This window comes from Pogoniulus pusillus, chromosome 34 (assembly GCF_015220805.1).
Source record: "Pogoniulus pusillus isolate bPogPus1 chromosome 34, bPogPus1.pri, whole genome shotgun sequence".
Taxonomy (NCBI): Eukaryota; Metazoa; Chordata; class Aves; order Piciformes; family Lybiidae; genus Pogoniulus; species Pogoniulus pusillus.
The window spans coordinates 13,822,872-13,845,135 of NC_087297.1; the positions used below are offsets into that span (position 1 = coordinate 13,822,872).

A 22,264-nucleotide genomic window follows, 5' to 3' on the forward strand; every position below is an offset into this window, starting at 1 on the left:
GTGTGTGTCTGGCAGGAAAGTGTCTGTGTGATAGGAGCCCCTGTGCTTTAGAGCTGCAGGTGGATTTCACTGTCCTCTCCATGCTGTCTCATTGCACTGTGTAGGTCTCATCTCCACCCATTAAAGTAGTGTTGAAGCATGGATTTTTTTTTGTCCTGCTTGCAACCCCCCTGTCCTGGGCAGGGACACCTCCCACCAGCCCAGGTTGCTTAAGGCCTCGTCCAACCTGGCCTTGAACACGTCCAGGCAGGGAGCATCCACAACCTCCCTGGGCAACCTGTGCCAGTGTCTCCCCACCCTTACTGGCAAGAATTTCTTCCTAATCTCCAGTCTAAATCTGACCTCTTCCATCTTAAAGCCATTCTCACTCCTCCTGTTACTCCAAGCCCTGGTAGTTTGTTTTGTCCTTCATCAGGAGATGCTCCCTGCCTGTTTGGCTTGCTCTTCTGTGATCATTTTTTGTTGTCTTTGCCTTTCTCCATTACCTCTTGGCCACGTTTCCACATGGCTGTAATTTCATGAGATGAGCTTGGCTCCCGTGTTGGTTTCAAGGGCTGTGAAGATATGTGTGCCCCAGTTTCCTGCTAAAATAAGGAAGAACCTGCTTTTTTTGCCTGGGGTTTGTGCTGTGGTTGGTATCCCTTTGAAACCAGGCTGACATGAAAATGTCTGGCTGCTCTTTGTTACACATACCCTTGCAATTCAGAGGCTACACCTTTCACTCTTCAGGTTTCCTGGAGTCATTTATTCTTTGTTCAGACTGAGCATTAAGCACATTAAGGCATTCTCTTTTGTATTTGTGCTGGTCTGATGTGCATGAGACAAGGAGACTTGGACAAATACCACGTTAGAAGTACCCACAGAAGAATTTCCATTTGAAAGCAGTTGCAGCTGATTTGTCTTTCAACCTTTCATGTGTGGGACTCACTAGAAAGCCTGGCCAGGGGCTCCCTGTCATACTCGCTGGGTGTGTGTGGCCTCGTGTACATCCTCCAGAGCCTTCATGTTTAATTAATGAAGGCTTTGTCATTTCTGAGTGCTGTCTTTCAGCCTCGTGGCCGAGATGCGATAGCAGAGTATTGAGTGACACCTGCAGAAGTGGTTTTGCTTGCATGGCCTGACACAGCTTCCCTTTGCCTTCCCTTGGGTTTCACAGCAGGTGTGCAGCAAGCCTGCACGTTGGAATGAGGTGCAGTGCAGCACATGCCTCATATTTCTGGAGCAGGTTTCCCCTTTCAGAGGAGGATTCCTGTCTCTTATGTCAGTGCATGCCTGTGGCACCAGATACACTGCCCAGTCCCACATGGGACATTTAGAATGACTTGATTTGCCCCTGGCTGGAAAACACATCAGGGCAATGTGAGCCTAGGTGTGTGCTCCATACTGTGCCTTGTCCAAGGGAAGAATAACAGAAGGCTACAGGAAGACTAGGTCACAGAGATGGTCATGCTTCCCTAAGGCTTCTTCAGGGCTCCATGAAGAAGTCCATGACTTATTCAGTATATATCTGTAGCTGCATTCATAGAATGGTTTGAGTTGGGACCTCAAGGATCATCCAGTTCCAACCTTCTGCCATAGGCAGGGACACCCCCACTAGAACAGGTTGCTCAAGGCCTCATCCAACCTGGCCTTGAACACCTCCAGGGAGGGAGCAGCCACAACCTCCCTGGGCAACCTGTGCCAGTGTCTCACCACCCTCACTTGTAAAGAACTCTCCTAACATCCAGTTTGAATCTCCCCTCTGCCAGTTCAAACCCATTCCTCCTTGTCCTGTCATTACAAGACCTTGTCAGTAGTCCCTCCCCAGCCCTCCTGTAGGCCCTCTTCAGATGCTGGAAGGCCACTCCAAGGTCTCCTCGAAGCCTTCTCTTCTCCAGGCTGCACAGCCCCAGCTCTTGTAGCCTGTGCTCACAGCAGAGGTGCTCCATTCATGGCACTTTGGCAGGCAGTCTGTTACTCTTCCTCATTTTATTTCTACCAACTGCACTTCCATTATCTCATGGTGGGTGAGTCACTTAATAACTTTATCTTGCATTTTCACAACTCCTCCTTTAGCTGATAGTTTGTTCTGACCCTGGTAAGAAGTGCCTTTGTTTTCCGTGGTGGTGAGAAACCAAGAGCAGCTTTTTGGACAGATAACTGCAGAGATGCACAGCTCCTGCCAAGTTTCCAGAAGCAGCAGGTTATTACTAAGCAGCTGTAAACTCTGTAATGGAAACAGTGATGGTTTAACTGTAGTGCTTGTGGGCACTTCCAAACAGCATCACTTTTCCATCTCCTGCCTTTCAGATTTCCCCAGTAACCAGTTCCTTGCTGCTCCCTGGCTTTAGTCATCCTTCCCTCTATGTATACAATACACAGAGTGGCTTCATCCTGCAGGCAGATCACTCAGGGTGTTTCAGCAGTGTTGTTTCCAGCTTGATACACAAACCAAACATAAACCTCAGTCTATAGCTTCCTTAGTTTTAGTGGTACCCACTTGTCCAAGTGATGGTGCAGAACACAATTAAAGCTGGGCTGTGTTCTTGAGAGCAGCAAACAACATCTTGTTCTCACTGGATGGTAGTACCTATAAATAGATGGGATCTGAAACCTGTCCAGCTTTGTAAATCACATGAGGATTTTCAGGTCCCACATCTGGGCTATTTCCTGTCCTGCTCTTGCTTTACTCATTTTCCACATTTCCTTTCTCCCCTCACTTGTAGGAAAAAGAAGGGGAAAACAAAGCTGTCAGATGATGTGGATGAAGAGAGAGGATCAGCTTTCTGTGTTTGCCCCCTGCACATGGTTTTGCTCCTGGAAAGCATGTCCAAAGAGAAGGACCCAAGTGTCCTGGTGGCCAAGAAGGCCAATGGGAGCAGGCTGCCCAGAGAGGTCTCCTTCTCTGCAGAGCTTCCAAACCCACTTGGCCTTTGTGATCCTGGGCAAGCTGCTGTGGGTGCTTTGCTTTAGCAGTGGGGCTGGACTGGGCAGCCTCCAGAAATCCCTTCCCACCCCCACCATGCCAGGATTCTGGAAGGAGCTTTGGACAGGAGCTTTGGACAGGAGCACAGTGCTTTCATCTTCACACTAGCCCCCAGCTGCAGGCGTTCAGTGGGGCCGGGTGCTCACTCAGAGCTGTTGAACCCCATCACCTGTCCAAGCTGAAGTCAGCAATTGTGTCCCCAGCATTTTAATCATTAACTTTGCAGCAGCTTTGACTTCTTCCAGATGACACTGCTGTGGAGTCCTTGTCACCTGTCATCAGCAAATGTCTTCTGACTGCCTCTGCTTTGCAGCACAGGTTGCTGCTGGCCCCCAGCACATCTTGTTTCCAGGAACTCTTTCTGAAGTTTGCTTTTTAGGACTCCAAGGAGCAGGTCTTTGTGTGCTCCTCAACATGCATCTAAGATTGTCTTCTTTCTCATTTCAGAAGTACTATGGAACCTCTGGAGCCCTCTAGGGTTGGAAGGCTTAAGTCCACCTGTGGAGAGGCTTTTCCCATTCCAGATGATTTGCTGGCTTAAGCGCTTCGTTAGGATGGCTTTGGAACAAGTTGGATTAAACATGGAATCAGTAAGTGTGGGAAATGTGCTTTGTGCCTGCAGGAGCTCCAGCTGTGGCAAGCTCTTGGGATGCTGTAGTTTGTGCTTACCTTCTGCAGCAGAGTGAGTGTAGCCAGCACTTGGCTGGTTCTGTGCTGCTGAAAAAGGATGAAGTTTGCTACTTGGGCACTGAAGTGTTGAGTAGAACACATTCAAAACACGATGCAGCTTCTTCTGGCTTTAAACCCAAACTGTTGGCTCTGTGAGCATTGCTTTTCCTGCTGAATTCTGTGTGCCTTGAAGCTGAAAGAGAACTTTCAACTGATTCTTAAGTGATGTTAATGCTCAGATCTTATTTCTTTGCTCCTGCCTTGGAGATAGGAGAAGCCCCATTAAACTCAGAGCTGTGCTAAATTACACTGAATTGTTTACCTCTCTGAACATGTTAGAGGATGGGAGAGCACACATCTCTGCTCTTCACTGAAGAATGTGCCTGGAAGGAAGGGGTGCAGAGAGTTGTCTCTGGCTGCTTAGAGATCTGCTTCACATCAACTGCTTTGTCACTGGGACCTCTAGGAAGCTATTTTGAGTACAAGTACTGACCTCAGTGCAGTAATCCCTCTAAGATGTGGACATGCTTTAGTGTGTTAACAGCAGGGAAATCCTTCACAGAATTTAGGAGGGCAGTTCTTACTCTGGAGTACTGTGGTAGAACCTCCCATCAGTCTGAGGAATCTGGAGAACAAAATGTTTATAGATTGGAAGTGGAAATTACCTACAAGAATCAGCTTGTTAGGATTTTGCTTGGACTTTGAGCTGAGGTTTCATGCAGTGTAACTTTAAAAACTTACTATGAGACTATGCTGGGCTACCATGGGTCTTTGTCAGCAGCATAGAATCATTAAGCTTGGAAAAGACCTCTAAGATCATTAAGTCCAACCATCAACCCAACACCACCCTGGCCATTAAACTCCCAGTGGGGGGAAACTTGCACCAGGGGAGGTTTAGGTTGGATATTAGGAAAAAAATCTTCACTGAAGAATGAGCTGCCCAAGGAGGTGGTGGAGCTGCCCACCCTGGGTGTGTTTAAGGGTGGTTGGATGTGGTGCTTAGGGACATGGTTTAAGGTGTAGAGTAGGGTTCTAGGTTGCACTTGGTGATCCTGAGGGGCTTTGCCAACCTGGATGTTTCTGTGAGTCTGTGAAAGGGTCACTGGGCACTGGAACAGGCTGCCCAGGGCAGTGGTGGGGTCACCATCCCTGGAAGTGTTGAAAAGACATTGGGATGAGGAGCTCAGGGACATGGTCTGAGAGCTGTGCAGAGGGAGGTGCTAGGCTGTGGTTGGACTCAGTGGTCTCAAAGGCTCTTTCCCACCAGGCTGTTCTGTGACACAAGTGTTTGATCTCTTTCTCCTCCTTCCTTCTTTGTACCAAGCCTGTGGTGGTGCAGCTGCACTTCCCAAGGTCTGCTGCCCTGGCTCCCCCCACCCTGATGCAACAGGAGGCTGTGACTGTGTAACATTTGGCAGACTTGCTCTGCCTGTGCTTCCAGCCAGCACGGAGCTGTGGGAGCTTGGGCAGAGCAGTGCTGAGACTCCCTTAGCTCTGCTGAGCAGTGGTTGGCTGTGTGCACACCTTGTGGCACAGCTCCCACACAGGTTGTTGAACATACTGTCTGGAATTACCAAAACTGAGTCATTACAAGGTTTTGGTGCACCAAACAGCTGCTGTTGAACAGCCCCAGGGGTGCTTGGGCATGAAATACTTCTGAGGCTTTGTCTTGTCTGTGGTCTGAGCCATCTCTGAACGAGTTTCACCACCTATTTAAAACGCTCTGTGCTTGTGCAGGTGACACAGCCTGCAGTCTGGGCTCAGCTGCTGCTGTGGAGGTGCTTCTCTGATTGATTAATCCCTCCCTTGAGTAGTACTTTCTCCACTGCAGCTTGGCTTTGAGGCTGTCACCAACAGTTTGCTTGTCAGTCAGTGAGGCTGCATTTCTGTGGCACTGTTTGTCAGGGACTTTTTCCTCAGGGCTCCTGACCCACCTGCTGTTTGCTCAAGCACAAACAGGAAGGGGATAGGCACAAGGGGGAGGTTTTTGAGGCACCCAGAATGCAGGATCAAGAGTGCTCTGCATCAATAACCTTTGTGTTCAAGCTCAGCAGCATTTTAAACAAGGGAATGCAGGTGAAAATGGTTCACAGTGGATTCACAGAATGGGTTGGGTTGGAAGGGACCTTCAAGATCATCCAGTTCCAGCCTTCTGCCATCCAGTTCCACCTCCCAACAGCCCAGGTTGCTCAAAGCCTCACCCAGCCTGGCCTTCAGGGAGGGGACATCCACAACCTCCTTGGGCAAGCTGTTGCAGCAGGTTAATGGTGAAGCTGCAGCTGTGCTGTGAGGGTTTGTGCAGTGCACACTCAGGCTGTCAGAATCAGTGCTTGTCAATAAAGGCAAGAGGAAGGAAGTTGTTGTTCTAGAAACAGGCACAGCGTTTGTGAAGTTCCTCAAACAACAGATGCTGTGGAGCAGAACTGTTCTAAGAGAAGCTTCAGCAGGGATCTTAGCTCAGACTATCAAGAGGTTGCTCAGCAGTGTTGTGAAACACCCACAGCTACATGCACTCAGCACAGGGCAGTGCTGCCAGGCATGTGAGGGTTGTTTCAGTCTTTATAGCCTGTCACAGTGTCCCAGCCTGGTGAGGGATGGAAGGGAGCTCTAGGGACCATCCAGTCCAATCCCTTTGCTAAAGCAGGGCACCCACAGGAGCCTGCCCACAACGGCCAGGCAGGTTTGGAGTCTCTCCAGAGATTTTATCTAAGGTTTCCTTCGGCAACCTTCTGACAGGATGTTGAGTTTGCTTGGAGCTATGAGCCCTGAAACCTGCTCTGCTGAGCGAATTCATGTCTCAGCTCTAAGTAAACACTGCCGCGGGGGGTGGGGTGGGTGTGTTAATTACCATACAATGTTCTGGTTGTTTACTAACAACATCTTCTGTGTTAGACTCTCCCCATTATTCTCTTTCCTCTTTGCATAGCTTTTGTTGCCTTCCCCGTGCTGAAATCTGAGTTTGTTTTTGCTTCTGCTCTGGCTCACTTTGTAGGATTCTGGGATTGAAGTCTCTTTGTTTTCCATCTAACCACTGTAAACAGCAGAGCAAACATTCCTGTCACAAGGTACAACAAGGGGAAGCAAATTCAACCCCTCTTGTAACCAGCAGTCTGAATTGTAGTAGCAACAGCTCTGGGGAAGCCAGAGGCACTGGCCTGCTGGGGGCACTTTTTTCTGGGGGACTGTGTATAATTTTACTTCTTTCAGCCCAGAATTTCATTTCATGTCTTTATTTGCCTGTGGCAGGGAGTTGGAACTGGATATCTTGAAGGTCCTTTCCAACCCTGAGCATTCCATGACTCTGTGATCCAGGTCTCATCTATGCTTAGCCATTCTGGCAAGAAGGGAATAACTTGGGATACATTTAGCACAAGCATAGTATGGAAGGGTAAGGAAAAACAGAAGTCACCTAACAGCTGCTGGCTTCTCCCTTCCCACCCAGGTGCTCTGGTCAAGCAAGCCCTATGGTTCATCTCGGAGCATTGTGAGGAAGATTGGCACCAACCTCTCCCTCATCCAGTGCCCAAGAGTTCAGTTCCAGGTAGGTGCTCTCGGCACTTGGGAAGTTGGGTCTCGTTCTGCTCAGAAAAGGATTTGCTCTTGCTTCCAGAGGTGTTCAGCCCAGATGGAGCCAGTCTGATGCCCAGAGGGTTTGTAACAGCAGAATACAAACCAGGCACAGCAGAGGATGACTTTTTTCCAAGTACAGATTCTTCAGCTTCTGTACTGTGAGGACAACAAAGTGACATCTGGATTAGAATGCTGGATTCTCTTCAGCCTGGACAAGAGAAGGCTCCAGGGAGACCTTAGAGCAGCCTGCCAGTAGCTGAAGGGGCTGCAAGAGGACTACAGAGGGACTGTTTGCAAACCAGGGGCAATGATTTGAAACGAGAGCAGAGCAGAAGGAGATTGGATGTGAGAAACAAGTTCTGCACCATGAGTGTGCTGGAGCACTGCAACAGGTTGCCCAAGGAGATAGCTGAGCCCCCATCCCTGGAGATACTCAGGGTCAGGCTCAAGAAGGCTCTGAGCAAGCTGCTCTAGTGGAGCATGTCCCTGCTGAGTGCAGGGAGAGTGGACCTTTGGAGGTCCCTTCCAACCCAACCCCTTCTGTGATCTATAGCTAATAACAGTTTTGCCAGCAGTAAGGCTGCTGTGCCTCAGCTGGGAGAGGAAGTGAGGTCCTCCTGCCTTTGCCTGGTTCTCCTAAGGAGGAATGCACTCAGCTTAGACAGACTTCATGAGCACTGCAAATATGAAAGGAGCCTAAAAATAGCAACCCAGCTGTTGGAGCTGATGGATTCAAATGTGAACGTCTTAATTTGAGTGTGAAACACTACAGTGGATGTGGTTTGTGCAGGCTGTTTCACTACCTTTCAAAGTGTGATGCTAACATCTGTTTTTTGTGTCTTTAAGATTCTCTAGTGAAGCTCAACAATGCTCTCAGTCATTTTTAAGCTGTTTCAACTGACACCTTCCTATAGCTGTCTCTTCCTCTCTCTCTCTTGCCAGCTTTAGCTATGTTTTGAAAGGACCATGCTCTGAACCTTGCTGTAAGTCACCTTATTTCAAAGCCACAGCCAACCTCACTTGCCTCACCTGAGGGTGCATGTTTATCAGCAGTGCTTCCACCAAACTGCCCTCAGGCCTTCATTTGCCTGCTGATAACTGGATGAGAGGTGTTGGAGGAGCAGCAGACCCTTCATGGCTCCTAGCTGCTGGGCAGGAATAGAACTGTAAAACATGGGATGTGGGTTAGTAGAGCAAAGGACTGGAGAATGCTGATGTGTGGCTGTCTTGAAGGGAACAACTTACTCTGGATTCTTGGTGTCCAGTGGTGCCACGGGAGAGCATCTTCAGTTAGCCCATCAGGCTAGAGGGAGTAGTCTGAAGCCTGGGATGTGGTTCTGGGCCAGCCCCAGGACAGAAATAAGTGTGTGAAGTCCACAGATGTTCTGTTCACCTGTGTTCATAGCTGCCTGTAGTTCTTGGGTAAAATAAAGGGGACCTGGGCTGGGAAAAGTGACTCTGAAACCTTCGATCTTGTCTTCAAAATTTAGCTTACTTCTCATGCTACAGAAGGGAAGCATCCAAACCAGCTTAGAGAAGATGCAGTGGCCTCCTTTGCAGATGTGGGATGGGTGGCTCAGGAAGAAGGTGAAGTCTCTACAAGGCTCAGGTATGTTCCTCAGGTCTTCTCTTAGGTCTTAAGAACTGAAAGGAAGAAATTAACTGCATTGAAGGTAAGAGAGCTCTGGAATGCTGGGAGGAGAGGGAGGGAAGAGTGATGGCACAGGTAGGGGCTGGGAAAGCAGTAGCAGAGGTGATGCTAAGAGGATTAAGAGTGAAGGCTGCTTTGATGAAGGTCTCTGGTCCTGCCTGCCCAAATAGCTGCTCAGCCAGAAACAAAGGTGCAGCTCTGCAGTGCAGGGGAAGCTTCTAAACACAATAACCTCCCAAAGACAGGCACAAACTGTTGCCTTCAGAGGTACCTTCAGAATACCTTTCTGGAAAGCATGAAGGAGGTTAGTGGTGACCTCTGTACCTCCCAGCATGGCAACAAATGTCCTGGCACTGCCACTTCGTCACAACCCCAGAGGGGAGCCACAGAAACCAACACCTGTCTGGGAAGCAGCCTTTGTGCAGCCTGCTTGCTGTGAGGGCAGCTCAGCTTTGGAAACTGAAGTTTTCTTCTCCTGCTGTGTTAGACAGAGATCCAAGCCCCTTTCCATGTTGGCAGCCTTGGCATCACTCAGCTGTTGCAGGCACTCCCAGCACTGCTGGGATGGAGAATTGTCCTCTCAGGAGTCCATAAAGTACAAAACTCTGCTGTGGAGCTCAGACCCCTTCTTCAAAAGAATCAACTCCAAGTGCCTGTTTGCAGCCCCTGAGGGGAAAACTTGAGCAAAAGCAAATAGCAAACTCTTAACTCCACCGAGAAATACAAGAGGGATGAGGCAGAGGAATAAGTGGGGGTGGGGGAAATGGATTGATTCTTCTCCTGAAAGTGAGCAGTCCACCAAAAGCTGGCTTGAGAAGGAGAAGAAATGAAGCTGGAGATGCAAACAAAGGGGGAGCAGCTCTGATGTCCTGGTGGAAGTGATCTGTGTCAGACAGTCCTGCTCTGTGGGTGACTTTCAGTTGTATCTAGTACAAAGCCTTTGGAAGGCATCTTGTGGTATTTTCACTACAGGTCAGAAGTTTGGTCAGAAGCAGCCCAGGCTCCCCCCTCAGGTGAACTACATCGTTCTGGAAAGCCTCTCTGCAGGCAGATGTCCTTACCCAGCAGGCAGATGTCCTTGCAGAGCCCGGTGGAAGAAGAGCCAGTGTTGAGGAGCCCTGTGTTTGCCAATGAGGAAGCTCTGCAGAAGATCAGTGCTCTGGAAAATGAACTAGCCACTCTGAGAGCACAAATAGCCAAAATTGTGACCATGCAGGAGCAACAGAACCTGACAGCAGGTAGGAAATTTGCTGGGATCAGCACTTCACAAATGTGCCTCTTACAGTCACTGGTTTGGTTTGTGAGGTACTGGGACACTGCTGACATCTCCATGCTGGTTTGGTTAGCAGGCAGACAGCTGCACCATGCTAAGCAAGGGGTGCAGGAAAGGGCTTGAACTCAAGAGACCTGCCAGGAGCTGTTCACAGCCAGGTTGGATGAGGGTCATGAGCAGCCTGGTCTGGTGGAGAAGGCCATGGTTTAGTGGCTGTGGCGATGCTGGGTTGGTGGTTGGACTCTGATCTTAAGAGAGCTTTTCCAACCCAAACAATTCTGTGATTCCAATCAGCAAGTGCCGCTTCAGCTGCTCGTTTCCATCTGTGAGCTGACAGCAGTTCCTCTCTTCCTGCTTAGCCGTGACACAGCTGCGAGGGTCGAAGGGTTTCACCCCGAGCTGTGACCGCTGCGGCTCTTGCCCTTTCCCCTGCTCGTTACCAGCACGGAGTCGATTGCCTCATCTGTGGCTCCCTCTGCTGGTGCCAGCTGGCACTGACGCGCTGGGTGCCTGCGCCAGGAGCAGCCTCCTGAGCCGTTGCTCTGCTCTAGTGGAGGATGTCCCTGCTGACTGCAGGGGGGTTGGACTGGATGACCCTTGGAGGTCCTTTCCAACCCAGCCCTTTCTGTGATTCCTACCTGAACATTTGAGAGGTGTGAAGAGGCTTTACAAGTGAGCTGATATGCAGTGCATGTTTTACTTGCAGTTGGGTCAAGTCCAGTTGCTCCAGCTGCTGTCCCTGGTGCACCTCCACCACCACCTCCTCCTCCACCGCTGCCAGCCCTGGGCCGACAGCAGAGCATGTCTGCAATCGAGCTCATTAAAGAAAGGAAGAACAAAAAGAACAGCTCTGGCCAGAACCTGGCAGAGAATGGGCCAAAGAAGGCTGAGCTGCCAAACATGCTGGAGATCCTCAAGGACATGAGCAGCGTGAAGCTGCGTGCCGTGAAAAGGTAACCGACAGCCACCCCGGGGCTGCTCTGGCTTAGTGGCTCTGAGCTGTTTTGAGGAGAAGCAGATGCTGGCAGACAAGCAAAAGCCTTCACAGCTTCTAAAGCTTTGTTCTGGGCTGCTAAAGCTTCTTCTTTTCTTCTCCAGATCCTCAGAGGGTACCAAATCCAGAGCAGCTGACCCTGCAGACCCAGCAGCACTCATAGCAGAAGCACTCAAGAAGAAATTTGCTTACCGCTACCGGAGTGACAGCCAAAGTGAGCCAGAAAAAGTGACCCCAAGGGCTGAGACAAAGACACAGGCTGAGGTGGTGCTGGTGAGTATGGGGCTTGTGAGCCCAGCCTCGGGCTGAGGGGGGAGCTGCTGTGAAGCCAGGGCCTGCACATGCCTGGGAGTTAGCATCTGGGCTTGGGTCAGTCACGCAGTTTGGAAGACAAAGAGAGAAGTTCATCAGTGCTGGGTTCTGTTCTCTTGGATTTTTAATCCTTCCTGTTGCCAAATCCTGGAACCCTAAGTGCTCAGAACCAAGTCTGAACTGAGTTTGCCTGTTAGGATCAGAGGTTGAAATGATCTGACGGGTGGGGGGCAGGAAGCAGCAACCTGTGCTCAGATGATAAATTGCTTCAGAAGTCACTGGACATGTGTGAGCTAAACCACTGAAGCATGTCCCAGAGTGCCACATCTGCTTCTTTCCTGAGCACCTCCAGGGATGGGGACTCCACCTCCCTGGGCAGCCTGTTCCAATCCCTGACCATTCTTCCAGTAAAGAAGTTTTCCTAATGTCCAACCTAACCCTCTCCTGGTGCAGCTTGAGGCCACTTCCTCTTGTCCTGTCCTTAGTTACCTTGGCCAAGAGGCCAGCAGCAGCTCTGAGCAGGGTGGGACCCCCATGCAGAGGAACAGGTTGCTGAAGGAATGATCTCTGCCCCAGTTCCACTCCCAGCTTGGGTGGGTGAGAGCTGCAGGAGGTGTCTGCTTGGCAGCCAGCTGAAGGGGCCTCTGCTTTCCTCCCCCAGTTTGGGCCACACATGCTGAAGTCTACAGGAAAAATGAAGACTTTGATTGAAAAGTCCTAACCCCTGAAGCTCCCTGTGCAGGACTGTGCTGAGCTGCTGTGCCTGGAACCTTGCCTGTTGCAGAGAGCACCGAGGGAAAACCCAGCATGAGCAGGAGAGTGGAGGCACTGAAGATGCTGGTTGGTGATTTACTGAGGGGACTGTACTCAGGTCCTCCCTGTGTGTCCAAACCTGGCTCTGCTCAGCCTTGTGTGGTGGCTTTAGTTTGTTAACACTACCTTAGGGAAGCAACATTCTGTGCATAACTCAAGTGTGTGACCATGTTCACAGTGACAGCCCTTGAGCTAATGCCACTTCTTGGGGCTCTAACCTGCTGGCACTACAACATTTGGTTGGGTACTGAACTTTCCATGTCCAAGTACTTCTTTTCTACTTTATTTTAGCAAACTTTTAGGCCAAAGAAAGCCTGAATGGATCCAGCATCCTCCTCAGAGAGACTGCTTCAGCCTGCTGCAGTGCGATGGTTTCAAGGGCAGGGACTGGGGATGGGTAAGAGAACAAAGCCTCCTGGCATCAGTCTCCTTGTGGCCAAGGTAAAGAGCACAACAAGGCAGCCTCTAGAGGAGGCTGTGGAAGCCTCGCTGGAGGCAGCCCAAAGGACTGCAAGGAACCAGCAGATAGCAGCAGAGGACAAGAACTAACAGAGTTTCACTTGCTGGAAGTGGTGTAGAGGAGAAAATCAAAGCACTGTGGGGTGCAGGCTCATTGCTCAGCTCATTTTATCCCCTGCTGGCTTGGGCTTGTGCAGTGCCCAGGTGCTGGAAACACATGGAAGGGGTTTCCAGCACCTGGGCACTGCACAAGTCCTGGTGGTCCCGATGTCTCATTAACAGCCAGCCACCCAAGCTGATGTTTCCAGGCACAGATGTAGGAAGGGCTGAAGCTTAGGAAGCTTTGCGACACCTCAGCTGCACGCAGAGCTGGAGTGAAGGTTTGCTCTGCCAGGAAAAGCTGGGTCTGGGTATTGCAGAGGTCTAAGTGACTGCTGGAAGGAGCACAAAGTGCCTCTTGGAGCTTCTGGCTTCTAGAAAGAGAAAAGAACAGCTGAACTACAGCCAGATGAGGGGTCTGACCATGGCTGAAGGGGTCTGAGGGGTCTGAGGGGCTACTGACCATGACTGAAGGGATCTGACCAGGCTGCTGACTATGGCTGAAGCTTTGCTGCTTTTAACTGGAGGTTGTACAGTCCAGGATGTTTTCTGGTATGAAACCTCACACAGTGTTGATGTCCAGGATGTCCCTTCCTCCCCTGCCATCAGTGTCACTGATGGGCCATGGAGTCCTCCTGTTCTTTTAAATGCCTTTTAAAAGCCTTTTTTGTTTTGAGAGATCCAATGTTTGTTTCAGGTTGTGTATTTAATGCTCTGTTGCCACTGGCTAAAATTAAAAGCAGTTAAAATAAACACTCTGCATACCACCAGGTTCCATCCTGTTGTGGTGTGGCCATAAATCAGTTGTGCTGACAGCTTGTTTGCATCTCCTCCAGGCCTGGACACCTTGGCTGGCAGTGCAGCAGGGCCAGCAGAGGACAGGGCTGCCCATTCAGTTACAGGCAGATAAAGACCAGCAGCAGCCAGGGAGGGGTTTGTGCCTCACCAGACAGAAGAGGAAGGCTCTTGCCCAGGCCCTGCTCCTCAGCAGGCCCTAGTGAGGCACAAACCCTCTCCCCCAAGGCCTCTGCTGGAGCTCTTGGAGACAGAACCTCTGTTCAGAGTGGTTCAGTTGCTGCTGTTGATTCTCTGATCCTAAACCAGCAGCCTGTAAAATTCATGCTCTACTTGGCCCACACCACTGCTAAACTGGGCTAAAGCCCCAGCAAACCCCAGGGCAACCTCTCTGAGCTGCTGCTGGGGCAGGGAGCCAGCACCCCAGAGCCTCTAACACAGAATTAGAGCACTGCTGAGACCTCATCTTCAACCCAAGTCTTGTTGCTTAAAAGCCACAAAGGCCCCAGCAGCTGCTGCTGCGGGAGGTGTCTGGGAGGTGGCCGTGGGGCTGGCCTCTGCTTTAGTCAGAAGCAAAGAGGAGCTGTTGCTTTCCCACACTTACCTCTGCAGAGCTGCAGGGAAGCTCAGCTGCAGGCTTTCTGGGACCAGTTCCTCACGTGGGCATCAGAGCCAGGCTGGTGGAACACTGGAGTAGGCTGCCCAGGGATGTGCTTGAGGCCTCCCTGGAGACATTCAGTCCTGGGCAGCCTGATCTAGTTGAAGATGTCCCTGCTGACTGCAGGGTGTTGGCCAAGATGACCTTTGAGTCCCTTCCAACAAAAGGCAATCAGTGAATCACCTCTGTCCTGGCAGCTGAAGCCAGCACCAGTGCCCATGGCCCCTTCAGAGCCCACCTGCTCTATCAGGACTCTGCTGTGACAACCAGAGCTCCTCGGTCCTTTTCAGGGTGAAGCCAGGCAGCAGCAGTGAGGGCAAAGGAAGGAAGCTCAGGCAGGCTCCAGAGGATGGTTTCAGTAGAAATTTATTTCTTTCAACATGGCCACTGTGAGAGTCATGGCAACTACTTCGGGAACAGGAAAGAACCAGCAACAGCTTCAGCTTGGAAGGGAACAGCCTCGACAGCATCGTTTTGGAAGGGAAACAACTAGGTGAAGTCAGGATTTGCTCTTCAGAAAGGCCAAGCTCCGAGAGGTGATCAATTCTGGCAGGTCAGGACTAATTAAAGTGTTCTCAGATCCAGAAGCTGGCTGCAGCCTTGGGCTACCCTCCATGCGCCGGGCTCAGTCGGGAGGTCTCGGTCCAGGAGCGTCAGGTGAGAAGTTTGTTCATGGACAGGTAACAGCAACAGGCACGTTTCAGACAGGTATGGCAAAGCCACTGCGGATGGCTTTAGGCTGCAGCTCTCTCCCCCCATGGCTGTAAACAGAAGTAAGGAAGAGTATGGTGCGAGAACAAGCAGGAGACACCGACGGACCAACAGCACCAGGAGCTCTGCCTCGCCGCCAGCTGCGCCTGCTCCCCTGCAGCCCAGCTCCGAGCAGCCCCAGCAATGGAATGTTTGCAGTTAGAAGTAGTCCTTTGTTCTCTTAAACCCCCATTTCTCCTTGCTCCCTGTCGGACTGGCTTTTGGCTTCCCCATCCAAGCCCCCGTCCGGTGGGTGATGTCTCCAAGGGAGGAACAGGTAAACAATGCACTTCTCCTGGGGTCTGGCCGGGGGGGGTTATTTGTTAGTAGCATTTGCTGCTCAAATCAAAAACAACCCAAAAAAACACAAATTTGGTCACTTAGCTTTGTGCATAGTTTAAGGCAGCTGTAGCGATTTGTTACAGTTTCCTTCCCCTCCCTCCCCCGAGGTGTGGCTGTCGGTGAAAACTGTCACGGTGGAAAATAAATTAGAAGAAAAGGGTAGGCATAAAAAAAAAAGGACGGGAGGGGAGCACCAAAAATGGGGGGAAAAGAACACAAAACAAGCACAGAAAAGGAAAGCAGAGACGAAAAAGTGAAAAAGAAACCACACTAAAGAACACAGAAAGGGAAAAACAGAAAAGCACACACAAAAAAAAGGAAACAAAAACAAAGGAAAAAACAGAAAAAATACAAAATAGGGGAAAAAAAATCACAAAAAGAGGAAAAAATCGAAAAGGAAAAAAGGAAAAACAAAATTAAAAAGCACAAAAGAAAAACCAAAGGAAAGCCACAAAAAAAAAGAGTCACAAGAAAAGGAAAAAGAAATGACAAAAAAAAGGAAAATACAAGAAGGGGAATACAAAAAGGAACACACAAAAAAAGGCAAACGCACCAAGGCTGACAACGAAGACAGCCCCCCCGAGCCGAGCCCAAGCAGAGAGCTGCTGCCCCTCTCCCCCTCCCCACTGCCCTCCCACCCCCCAGCCACGCTCCGCACCGCACGGGGCCGTGCAGGCTGCAGCGCCAGAGGCCTCTGCCGGTCCCCTGAGCCGCCCGCGGTGCTGCTGCTGCTGCTCAGACATTCCACCTCCGGGTGCTCTTTTCCCGCGTCTGCAGTTCAAGTGTACAGGAGTGCAAGCAGCATGCGGTGCTTCCACTGCCCGGCGCCATGCGCCCCCCGCGCCCCAACCTCCCAGCCCCCCCCGCACTTCCTTTCTTTCTTCGTTCCCTCCCCCAGTTTTTCCCTTTTGCCCCTTCCCGAATCCCAGAAGATTTTGTTGATTTTTTGTCCGTTTGGTTTTTTTCCCCGCCAACAAAAACTTGCATTCGCAGCCAGCAGCGGAGCGAAGCTGTGCTCAGTGCCCGGTGCTCAGACTGAGCTATGGCAAAGAGGGAGGCTCGTTTCTGGCATCCGAAGAGCTGCAGTCTCGACTTTGATCTTTAGAAAAATTAAGGAAAACAAAACTGAAACAAACAACAACAACGAGAAGAAAAAAAAAGAACCAAACCCCAACCAACCCCAAAGTTTTTTTCAGTGGTTCCTTCACAGCCATGCGCAAAGGTTTTGAGTCTAGGACCAAGAGTTTCAGAGTTCGTTTGTAAACATCGAGTCTGGCCAGAGGCAGCAGAGGATGGGCACTTCACATTTCCGTATGAAAAGAGGGGCTGGGAGGAAGGCTTCTGCTTCCCACAGCTCTGCCTGGATCCCAGGGAAGTGGAAGGATCCCGAGCTGGGATTTTGAAGAGCCTTTGCTTTTGTTTTCTTTTTTTCCCAAATGAAACCAAGGAAAAGAAGGAAGCCATGAGGCAGGGTGAGGCTCTGGCACTGCTCCTCCACGGCTCAGTCACTGCTGTGCTTTGCATATTGGAGGTTCCACACGCAAACCGGCCTGGTATTGCTCTGGGTTCTGGCCTGGCAGGGGTCCCGAGGGGCTGAGTCGAAGGAAAGCTGGAAATAAATAACGCTGGCATCACTTCGGACCAAAGCCGGGGGCTGGGGAGCAGCTCCTGCCACCCAGCCCTGCAGACGCCGAGGGAAGAGGCAGTTTCGTCGCGCAGGTCGAGGTCAGGACAGTCGAGGTTCCTGAGGTAATAAGTCTGAGTCCATCTCCTCGAAGGCAGGGTCCACGTCGTCGGCAGCACCGGCGGCCTGCTCCCGCTGCACCCCCTTCCAGCTGGCCTTGTTGAGTCCCAGGTGGCCCAGCATGGTCTGCGAGAGCCGCGTGTTGGAGAACCTCGCCCACTCCCCGAACAGGGGCTCCACCAGGTACGTCATGAAGCCTGCAAAGACAGACACAGCCCTTGAGAACTCGGCCCCAGGCGACCCAGACTACGGCTTTCAGACCAAAGTCAGCAACGGAAACATCAGCCAGGGCAGAGCTCTCTAACTGGGGAAGATTCACTGCAGATCATAGGGGATCAGAGAATTGCTGGGGTTGGAGAAGCCCTCCAGGATCACCCAGTCCAACCTTCATCCCAGCACCACCATGGCACCATGTCCCACAGTGCCACAGCCACAGGTTTCCTGAGCGCCTCCAGGGCTGGTGACTCCAGCACCTCCCCGGGCAGCCTGAGCAGGAGCTGCTGCCCCAGCCCCGGGCGCGGTTACCGATCTGGATGTTGGCGATGGTCTCTGTCTGTCGGTCGCAGAGAGGACTCACACCCAAGTGGTATTTCTTTTCGATGTCTCCTGAGGACACAGAGAGTTGGCAGCTGTCAGCTCGGCCGTGCCAGGCCCAAGCGGGCCCGCAGAGGGCAGATGTGCAGCCTGCTCCGCGGGGGGGGTCGCCTGCAGCTGGCTGAATGCTTTGACTCAAGTCCCCAGCGCCAGCAGGTGAGACCAGCAGGGCTTTGCACTGCTCATCAGGTGACAGTGAAAGGCAAAGCCTTCAAATCCCCGCGAAGCATGAACCCCCTCCCCCACACAGGAGGTAGCATCGGGGCCTGCTCCTCTCACTTGCCTTGATGGAAGAACTCCTCTGTTACTTTTTCACTCCACTGCTTGCTCAGCTCCCACGTCCGGCAGGGGTTGCAGATATCAGCACACTTCAGAGCCATCTAGGAAGGCAAGAGAGCAGTGTCAGAGCCAGCTGGGGGCTGGCAGGAGTGCCCAGCGCTGCAAGGCTGGGGGCTGTGACTCTGAGGTGCTGCTTTCACCCAGATCACCTGCAGGATGAAGTGTCGGTGGTTGGCATTCTCCAGACATAGGTCTCCTCTGTCCAGGTGGGACCGAAACATGGACAAGTACTCGTTCTGCTGGCTGATGTCAGTGGCAAGAATCAGATCTCCTATCTGGCTTTCCATCAGCTGCCTGAAATCAGGGATAGCAACGCTCGGGACGCAGAACAAACCTCACCAGCAGCCAGCCCCACAGTCCACATCTCCATCACAAAGAGCAAGCAGCAGCTGCAGCAGCTGCATTCCTGCTGGGCTCTGCCTCTGCCCTCTGAACAATTCGCTGCAGACGCCCAGCTCAGAGCTCCTGAGTACGTTTCACTGGCAGCTCTCAGGATGACTGAAACACTTCTCAGCTTTCCCTTCTCCCCTTCGTTTCCCCCTTTAAAATGTCTGAACTGTTTCCCGCTGCAGAAGGTGAGGGAGGTCTGTTGTAACCTGCAGCCGTGGTGGCAGAAGCAGCAACAGCTGCCAAGGCTGACCTGAACAGAAGCCTGACTGGATGGGTGCACTGGCAGTACAGGTGGCTTTCCAAATAGCACACTGCCCCCCCATCAACTGCCCCTGCTCCAACACTGTGGTGCCAGGAATCCTTAAAGGAGATCAGGATCTCCAGCTTGGAGTCAGAGCTGCTGGCTCTGGCAGGCTGCTCAGCCCTGGAGCCTTCCCTGCAGAGCCCTACCTGTTCTCCAAGGACATGTGTGCAAATAACCCAGACTCCCGCAGCAAGCCCACTGCTGATCTCCAGTGATGGTTCTCCAGTACTGAGGTATTCTGCCAAAGAAAGGGGGTTAGAGGCAGCAGGCAAGGCCTGAAGCTGCAGAGCTACACAGCCAGAGCAACACCAGACACTTTCCCTGGGGCTTGGGGATGCTCTCCTCCTCCTCTTTCCCAGCCCCTCAATGCTTTGTGAGCTTGCAGGGTTTTGTTGCCCCAGTGATATGGAACAGTGTCTGGATCCAAACCTCCCCCAGCATCCACACTCCACACCCAACCCCCTTGGCCCTACTCCTCAGGCCTTCCCCCAACCTGCCTTCCACAGAACAACCCCCTTTTGGCCTTACCTTATATAAAGTTGCTAAGTAATGGTTTGTTTTAATTAGGAAGGGTTGGTTAACACCTGGGTGATCCAAATCATGAGTGGCAGCTGCTATTAAACTGAGCAGGACATCCCATGGAGTTAAAGATCTGGAAAGCTGGAAGGAAACAGCAACCATCCTGTTAGCAATGCCAGGGTGCCCTTGCAGAGGGGCAGGGTGGCTCTGTTTTAGTGCTTAACAGCCCCCAGAAACTCAGAGGCACTTCCCATTGGATCAACCCAATATTCCACTGACTCTTCAGAGTGCTCCCCCCCACAAAAGCTGCAGAATTTCCAGAGTGCTCTGAGATTGTGTTTTCTGAGTGGCAATGTTTGGGCTCAAAAGCTGCTGGCACACAAAATGCTACTTTCTGGCTGGTACTGAGCTCCTATTTCCTAGCCAGAGCCTGGAAAGCAGCAAACTCTCCAGCTCGTTCACCAGGTCTGTCCAGCTCAGCTCTGCTTTGGATACAGAGGAGACTTAAAAAGCATCCCAACCCTCGGCCACTAAACCACAGCCCCAAGTGCCAGGGCCACACATTTCTGGAACACCTGCAGGGATGGGGACTCTGCCACCTCTGCTCCACTGCCTGACCACTCTTGAAGGACAGAGACAGAATAGAATCAGGCAAGTTGGAAGAGAGCTCCAAGCTCATCCAGCCCAACCTATCACCCAGCCCTGTCCAGTCACACAGACCATGGCACTAAGTGCCCCAGCCAGGCTCTGCAAGAACACCTCCAGGCACAGCCACTCCACCACCTCCCTGGGCAGCCCATTAATGTTTCCTGGTGGACACTTCACCATCAGCCACTGCTATGTGTGAACCCACAGCAACAGGCAGAGGGACTCCTTGCCTCAGTGTGCTCCAGATTGTTGTGCTGGGGGCTGTGCTGGTTGTAACAAAGCCTGCTCTAAGAACATGCACACAGAGCAGCTGCACACAGCTGGCGTGGAGGTGAGAACATCTCCTTACCTTGGGCTCTTTTAAGTAACAGTGCATGGCCTGAGTCACATCAGCAGCATGGACTGCATTGTGGTAAGGGTTCTGACTGTGATAATCTTCCTGAACCATAACTGCAGGGAAACAACAAAAATCCACACTTGAGTGAGGCAGCAGCAGGGGAGGTGTCCTTGCTAGGCACAGAGACAACCACACACAAGTGTCCAAGGCAGTAACTGAGCCACCAGGCAGGTGTGAAAGGTTTCTGTGGGAAGAAACAGCCTTTTCTAAAGGAAATCAAGGAGAGGTGAGGTCAGCTCAGAGCAAAGATTAAACAGCTTCAAATCAACAGAATCTGAGATATTTAGGCTTGAGACTTGCCCGGAAAGACTCCCTCTGAGCAGAGAGTCAGAGAATGGCTTGGAAGGGACCCTAAAGCCCATTGAGCTCCAACCCCCTGCTGTGGGCAGGGAGAAAAAAGAAGCATCTTTGGGCTCTAACCTGCAGGAGAACTCTCTCCTACCTGTTCCTCACCCCCAGTGATGAAGGAGGCTCTTCTTAGCTTACTCCTCCATTTTTTCTGGCTTCCTTCTCAATTTGTGGTGGTTTCAGAGAATGAAGTCTCCAATTTTCTCAATGTATTGTTTTTAATAAAGCAGAACTAGGACAGTATTTGGGTCACAGTTTGCCAGAGCCTGGGGATGGCACAAGCCTGGGTTTCCAGGAATGCAGCACTTTGTATTCTCTCTCCCTGCTTGGGTCTTGAAGAAGAACTTGAAAACACAGAGTAGGAGGAGACAGATCTTCAAGTACTGCTTGGAAATCCCAAAGCCTGTGCGTGTAAACAAACCTACACACAGATAAAAGGTGAGCTCTTCATCAGGACTGAGATTTCTCTCCTCAAAAAGCCTCCAGTGAAGTTCTCAAAGTGAATTTTTGCACTGTGGATCCTTTGAGCTGTCCCAGTCTCCCAGAATTTCAGCTTCAGATTACTTTGGGTGTGAGAGACAGCAAAAGAGGGATGAATTTAGTCCATGGTACAAAGCTGTGTTTGGAGAGCAGGTTCCTTGACTGGACAGATGGGCTTGGAGCAAAGAGATGTTTCCCTTCCTGCCATTTATCAGGAGGAAAAGGCAAAGGAGGTCAATTTCAAAGCTAGAAGAATAATTTTGTCCTCCTCCAAGCCTAAGCTGATTGCAGTGAGTCCCATGTTAATTCCTGTCACCTTGGGATAAGCAGTTAACTATCCAGGCATTCCCACCTGGTCTGGCACTGCAGGCACTGGCGTTTGCTACATTTCAACTAACCAGGAAATAAGTGAGACAAGAGACAACAAACCACACTCAGCTACCACTTGGAGTAGTCTAAGAGCAGATTTCTAGAGCCATTTTCTTCCCCTGCCACTGTATCAGTCCTGAAGGGCAGCTGAGGGACCTCTGTGGAGCTAGAAGGGATTGAGTCCACTCTGAAAGAAGGCGAAAGGAGATGGAATGGGAAATGGTTAAAGCTGAGAGAGAAGGGAATGATGGAAAGAGAAAGGGGAGGTGAAAAGAAGAAACCTGGCCAGGCTGCCATGGTCAGCACAGGCAGGAACCCAGCACAAGCCTCAGGAATTGAGCTTCAAACAGAACTAAGAATCAAGAGGAATAAAGGAGCTGCCCAGGCACCCCCAGCCAATGTCACAACCACCCCAGCTGCTGACATTTAATAGGTACAATGCAGCAGCTGCTGCATGGTCTAGTGTACATGGCTAACACCTTGCAGCAGCAGGGCCATGGCTAACACCTTGCAGCAGCAGGGCCATGGCTAACACCTTGCAGCAGCAGGGCCATGGCTAACACCTTGCAGCAGCAGGGCCATGGCTAACACCTTGCAGCAGCAGGGCCATGGCTAACACCTTGCAGCAGCAGGGCCATGGCTAACACCTTGCAGCAGCAGGGCCATGGCTAACACCTTGCAGCAGCAGGCCATGGCTAACACCTTGCAGCAGCAGGGCCATGGCTAACACCTTGCAGCAGCAGGCCATGGCTAACACCTTGCAGCAGCAGGGCCATGGCTAA

General features: G+C 51.4%; 2 protein-coding genes and 1 long non-coding RNA gene across 4 annotated transcripts in view; 1 reads left to right on the top strand and 2 right to left on the bottom strand.

The window, feature by feature from the left end:
- Nucleotides 1-1,953: 1,953 nt before the first annotated feature.
- On the bottom strand, nucleotides 1,954-14,332 carry LOC135189862 (uncharacterized). The gene is made up of 5 exons (XR_010308335.1): nucleotides 14,205-14,332; nucleotides 8,450-8,848; nucleotides 8,234-8,368; nucleotides 7,140-7,360; nucleotides 1,954-4,259 (listed from the first exon to the last, which is right to left on the bottom strand). It is a non-coding gene; the product is annotated as an uncharacterized LOC135189862 (long non-coding RNA).
- MTFR1 (mitochondrial fission regulator 1) lies at nucleotides 3,473-12,499 on the top strand. Its single transcript, XM_064170611.1, has 7 exons — nucleotides 3,473-3,555; nucleotides 7,077-7,175; nucleotides 8,695-8,813; nucleotides 9,828-10,093; nucleotides 10,835-11,081; nucleotides 11,227-11,395; nucleotides 12,096-12,499. Exons 1-7 carry the CDS (start codon nucleotides 3,490-3,492, stop codon nucleotides 12,153-12,155), a joined length of 1,026 nt encoding a protein of 341 aa, XP_064026681.1. The 5' UTR covers nucleotides 3,473-3,489; the 3' UTR covers nucleotides 12,156-12,499.
- Nucleotides 14,333-14,606: 274 nt separating the features above from the next.
- The window catches only part of PDE7A (phosphodiesterase 7A), a 55,450-nt gene continuing 47,792 nt past the window's right edge, over nucleotides 14,607-22,264 (bottom strand). For both annotated transcript variants that reach the window (XM_064170610.1, XM_064170609.1), the window contains 7 exons: nucleotides 20,238-20,338; nucleotides 19,250-19,381; nucleotides 18,868-18,959; nucleotides 18,177-18,321; nucleotides 17,972-18,068; nucleotides 17,620-17,700; nucleotides 14,607-17,291 (listed from right to left, as the gene is read on the bottom strand). In XM_064170610.1, the coding sequence (XP_064026680.1) occupies nucleotides 17,077-17,291; nucleotides 17,620-17,700; nucleotides 17,972-18,068; nucleotides 18,177-18,321; nucleotides 18,868-18,959; nucleotides 19,250-19,381; nucleotides 20,238-20,338 (863 nt within the window). In that variant the 3' untranslated portion in view covers nucleotides 14,607-17,076. The remainder of the gene's footprint in view (nucleotides 17,292-17,619; nucleotides 17,701-17,971; nucleotides 18,069-18,176; nucleotides 18,322-18,867; nucleotides 18,960-19,249; nucleotides 19,382-20,237; nucleotides 20,339-22,264) is intronic.

Excerpts from the sequence above, each read along its gene's own strand:
- MTFR1 (XM_064170611.1), top strand. The coding sequence starts at position 3,490 with ATGATTTGCTGGCTTAAGCGCTTCGTTAGGATGGCTTTGGAACAAGTT. Across the intron at positions 3,556-7,076 it reads TTGGATTAAACATGGAATCA|GTGCTCTGGTCAAGCAAGCC; the intron begins GTAAGTGTGGGA and ends CTTCCCACCCAG. Across the intron at positions 10,094-10,834 it reads GCAACAGAACCTGACAGCAG|TTGGGTCAAGTCCAGTTGCT; the intron begins GTAGGAAATTTG and ends TTTTACTTGCAG.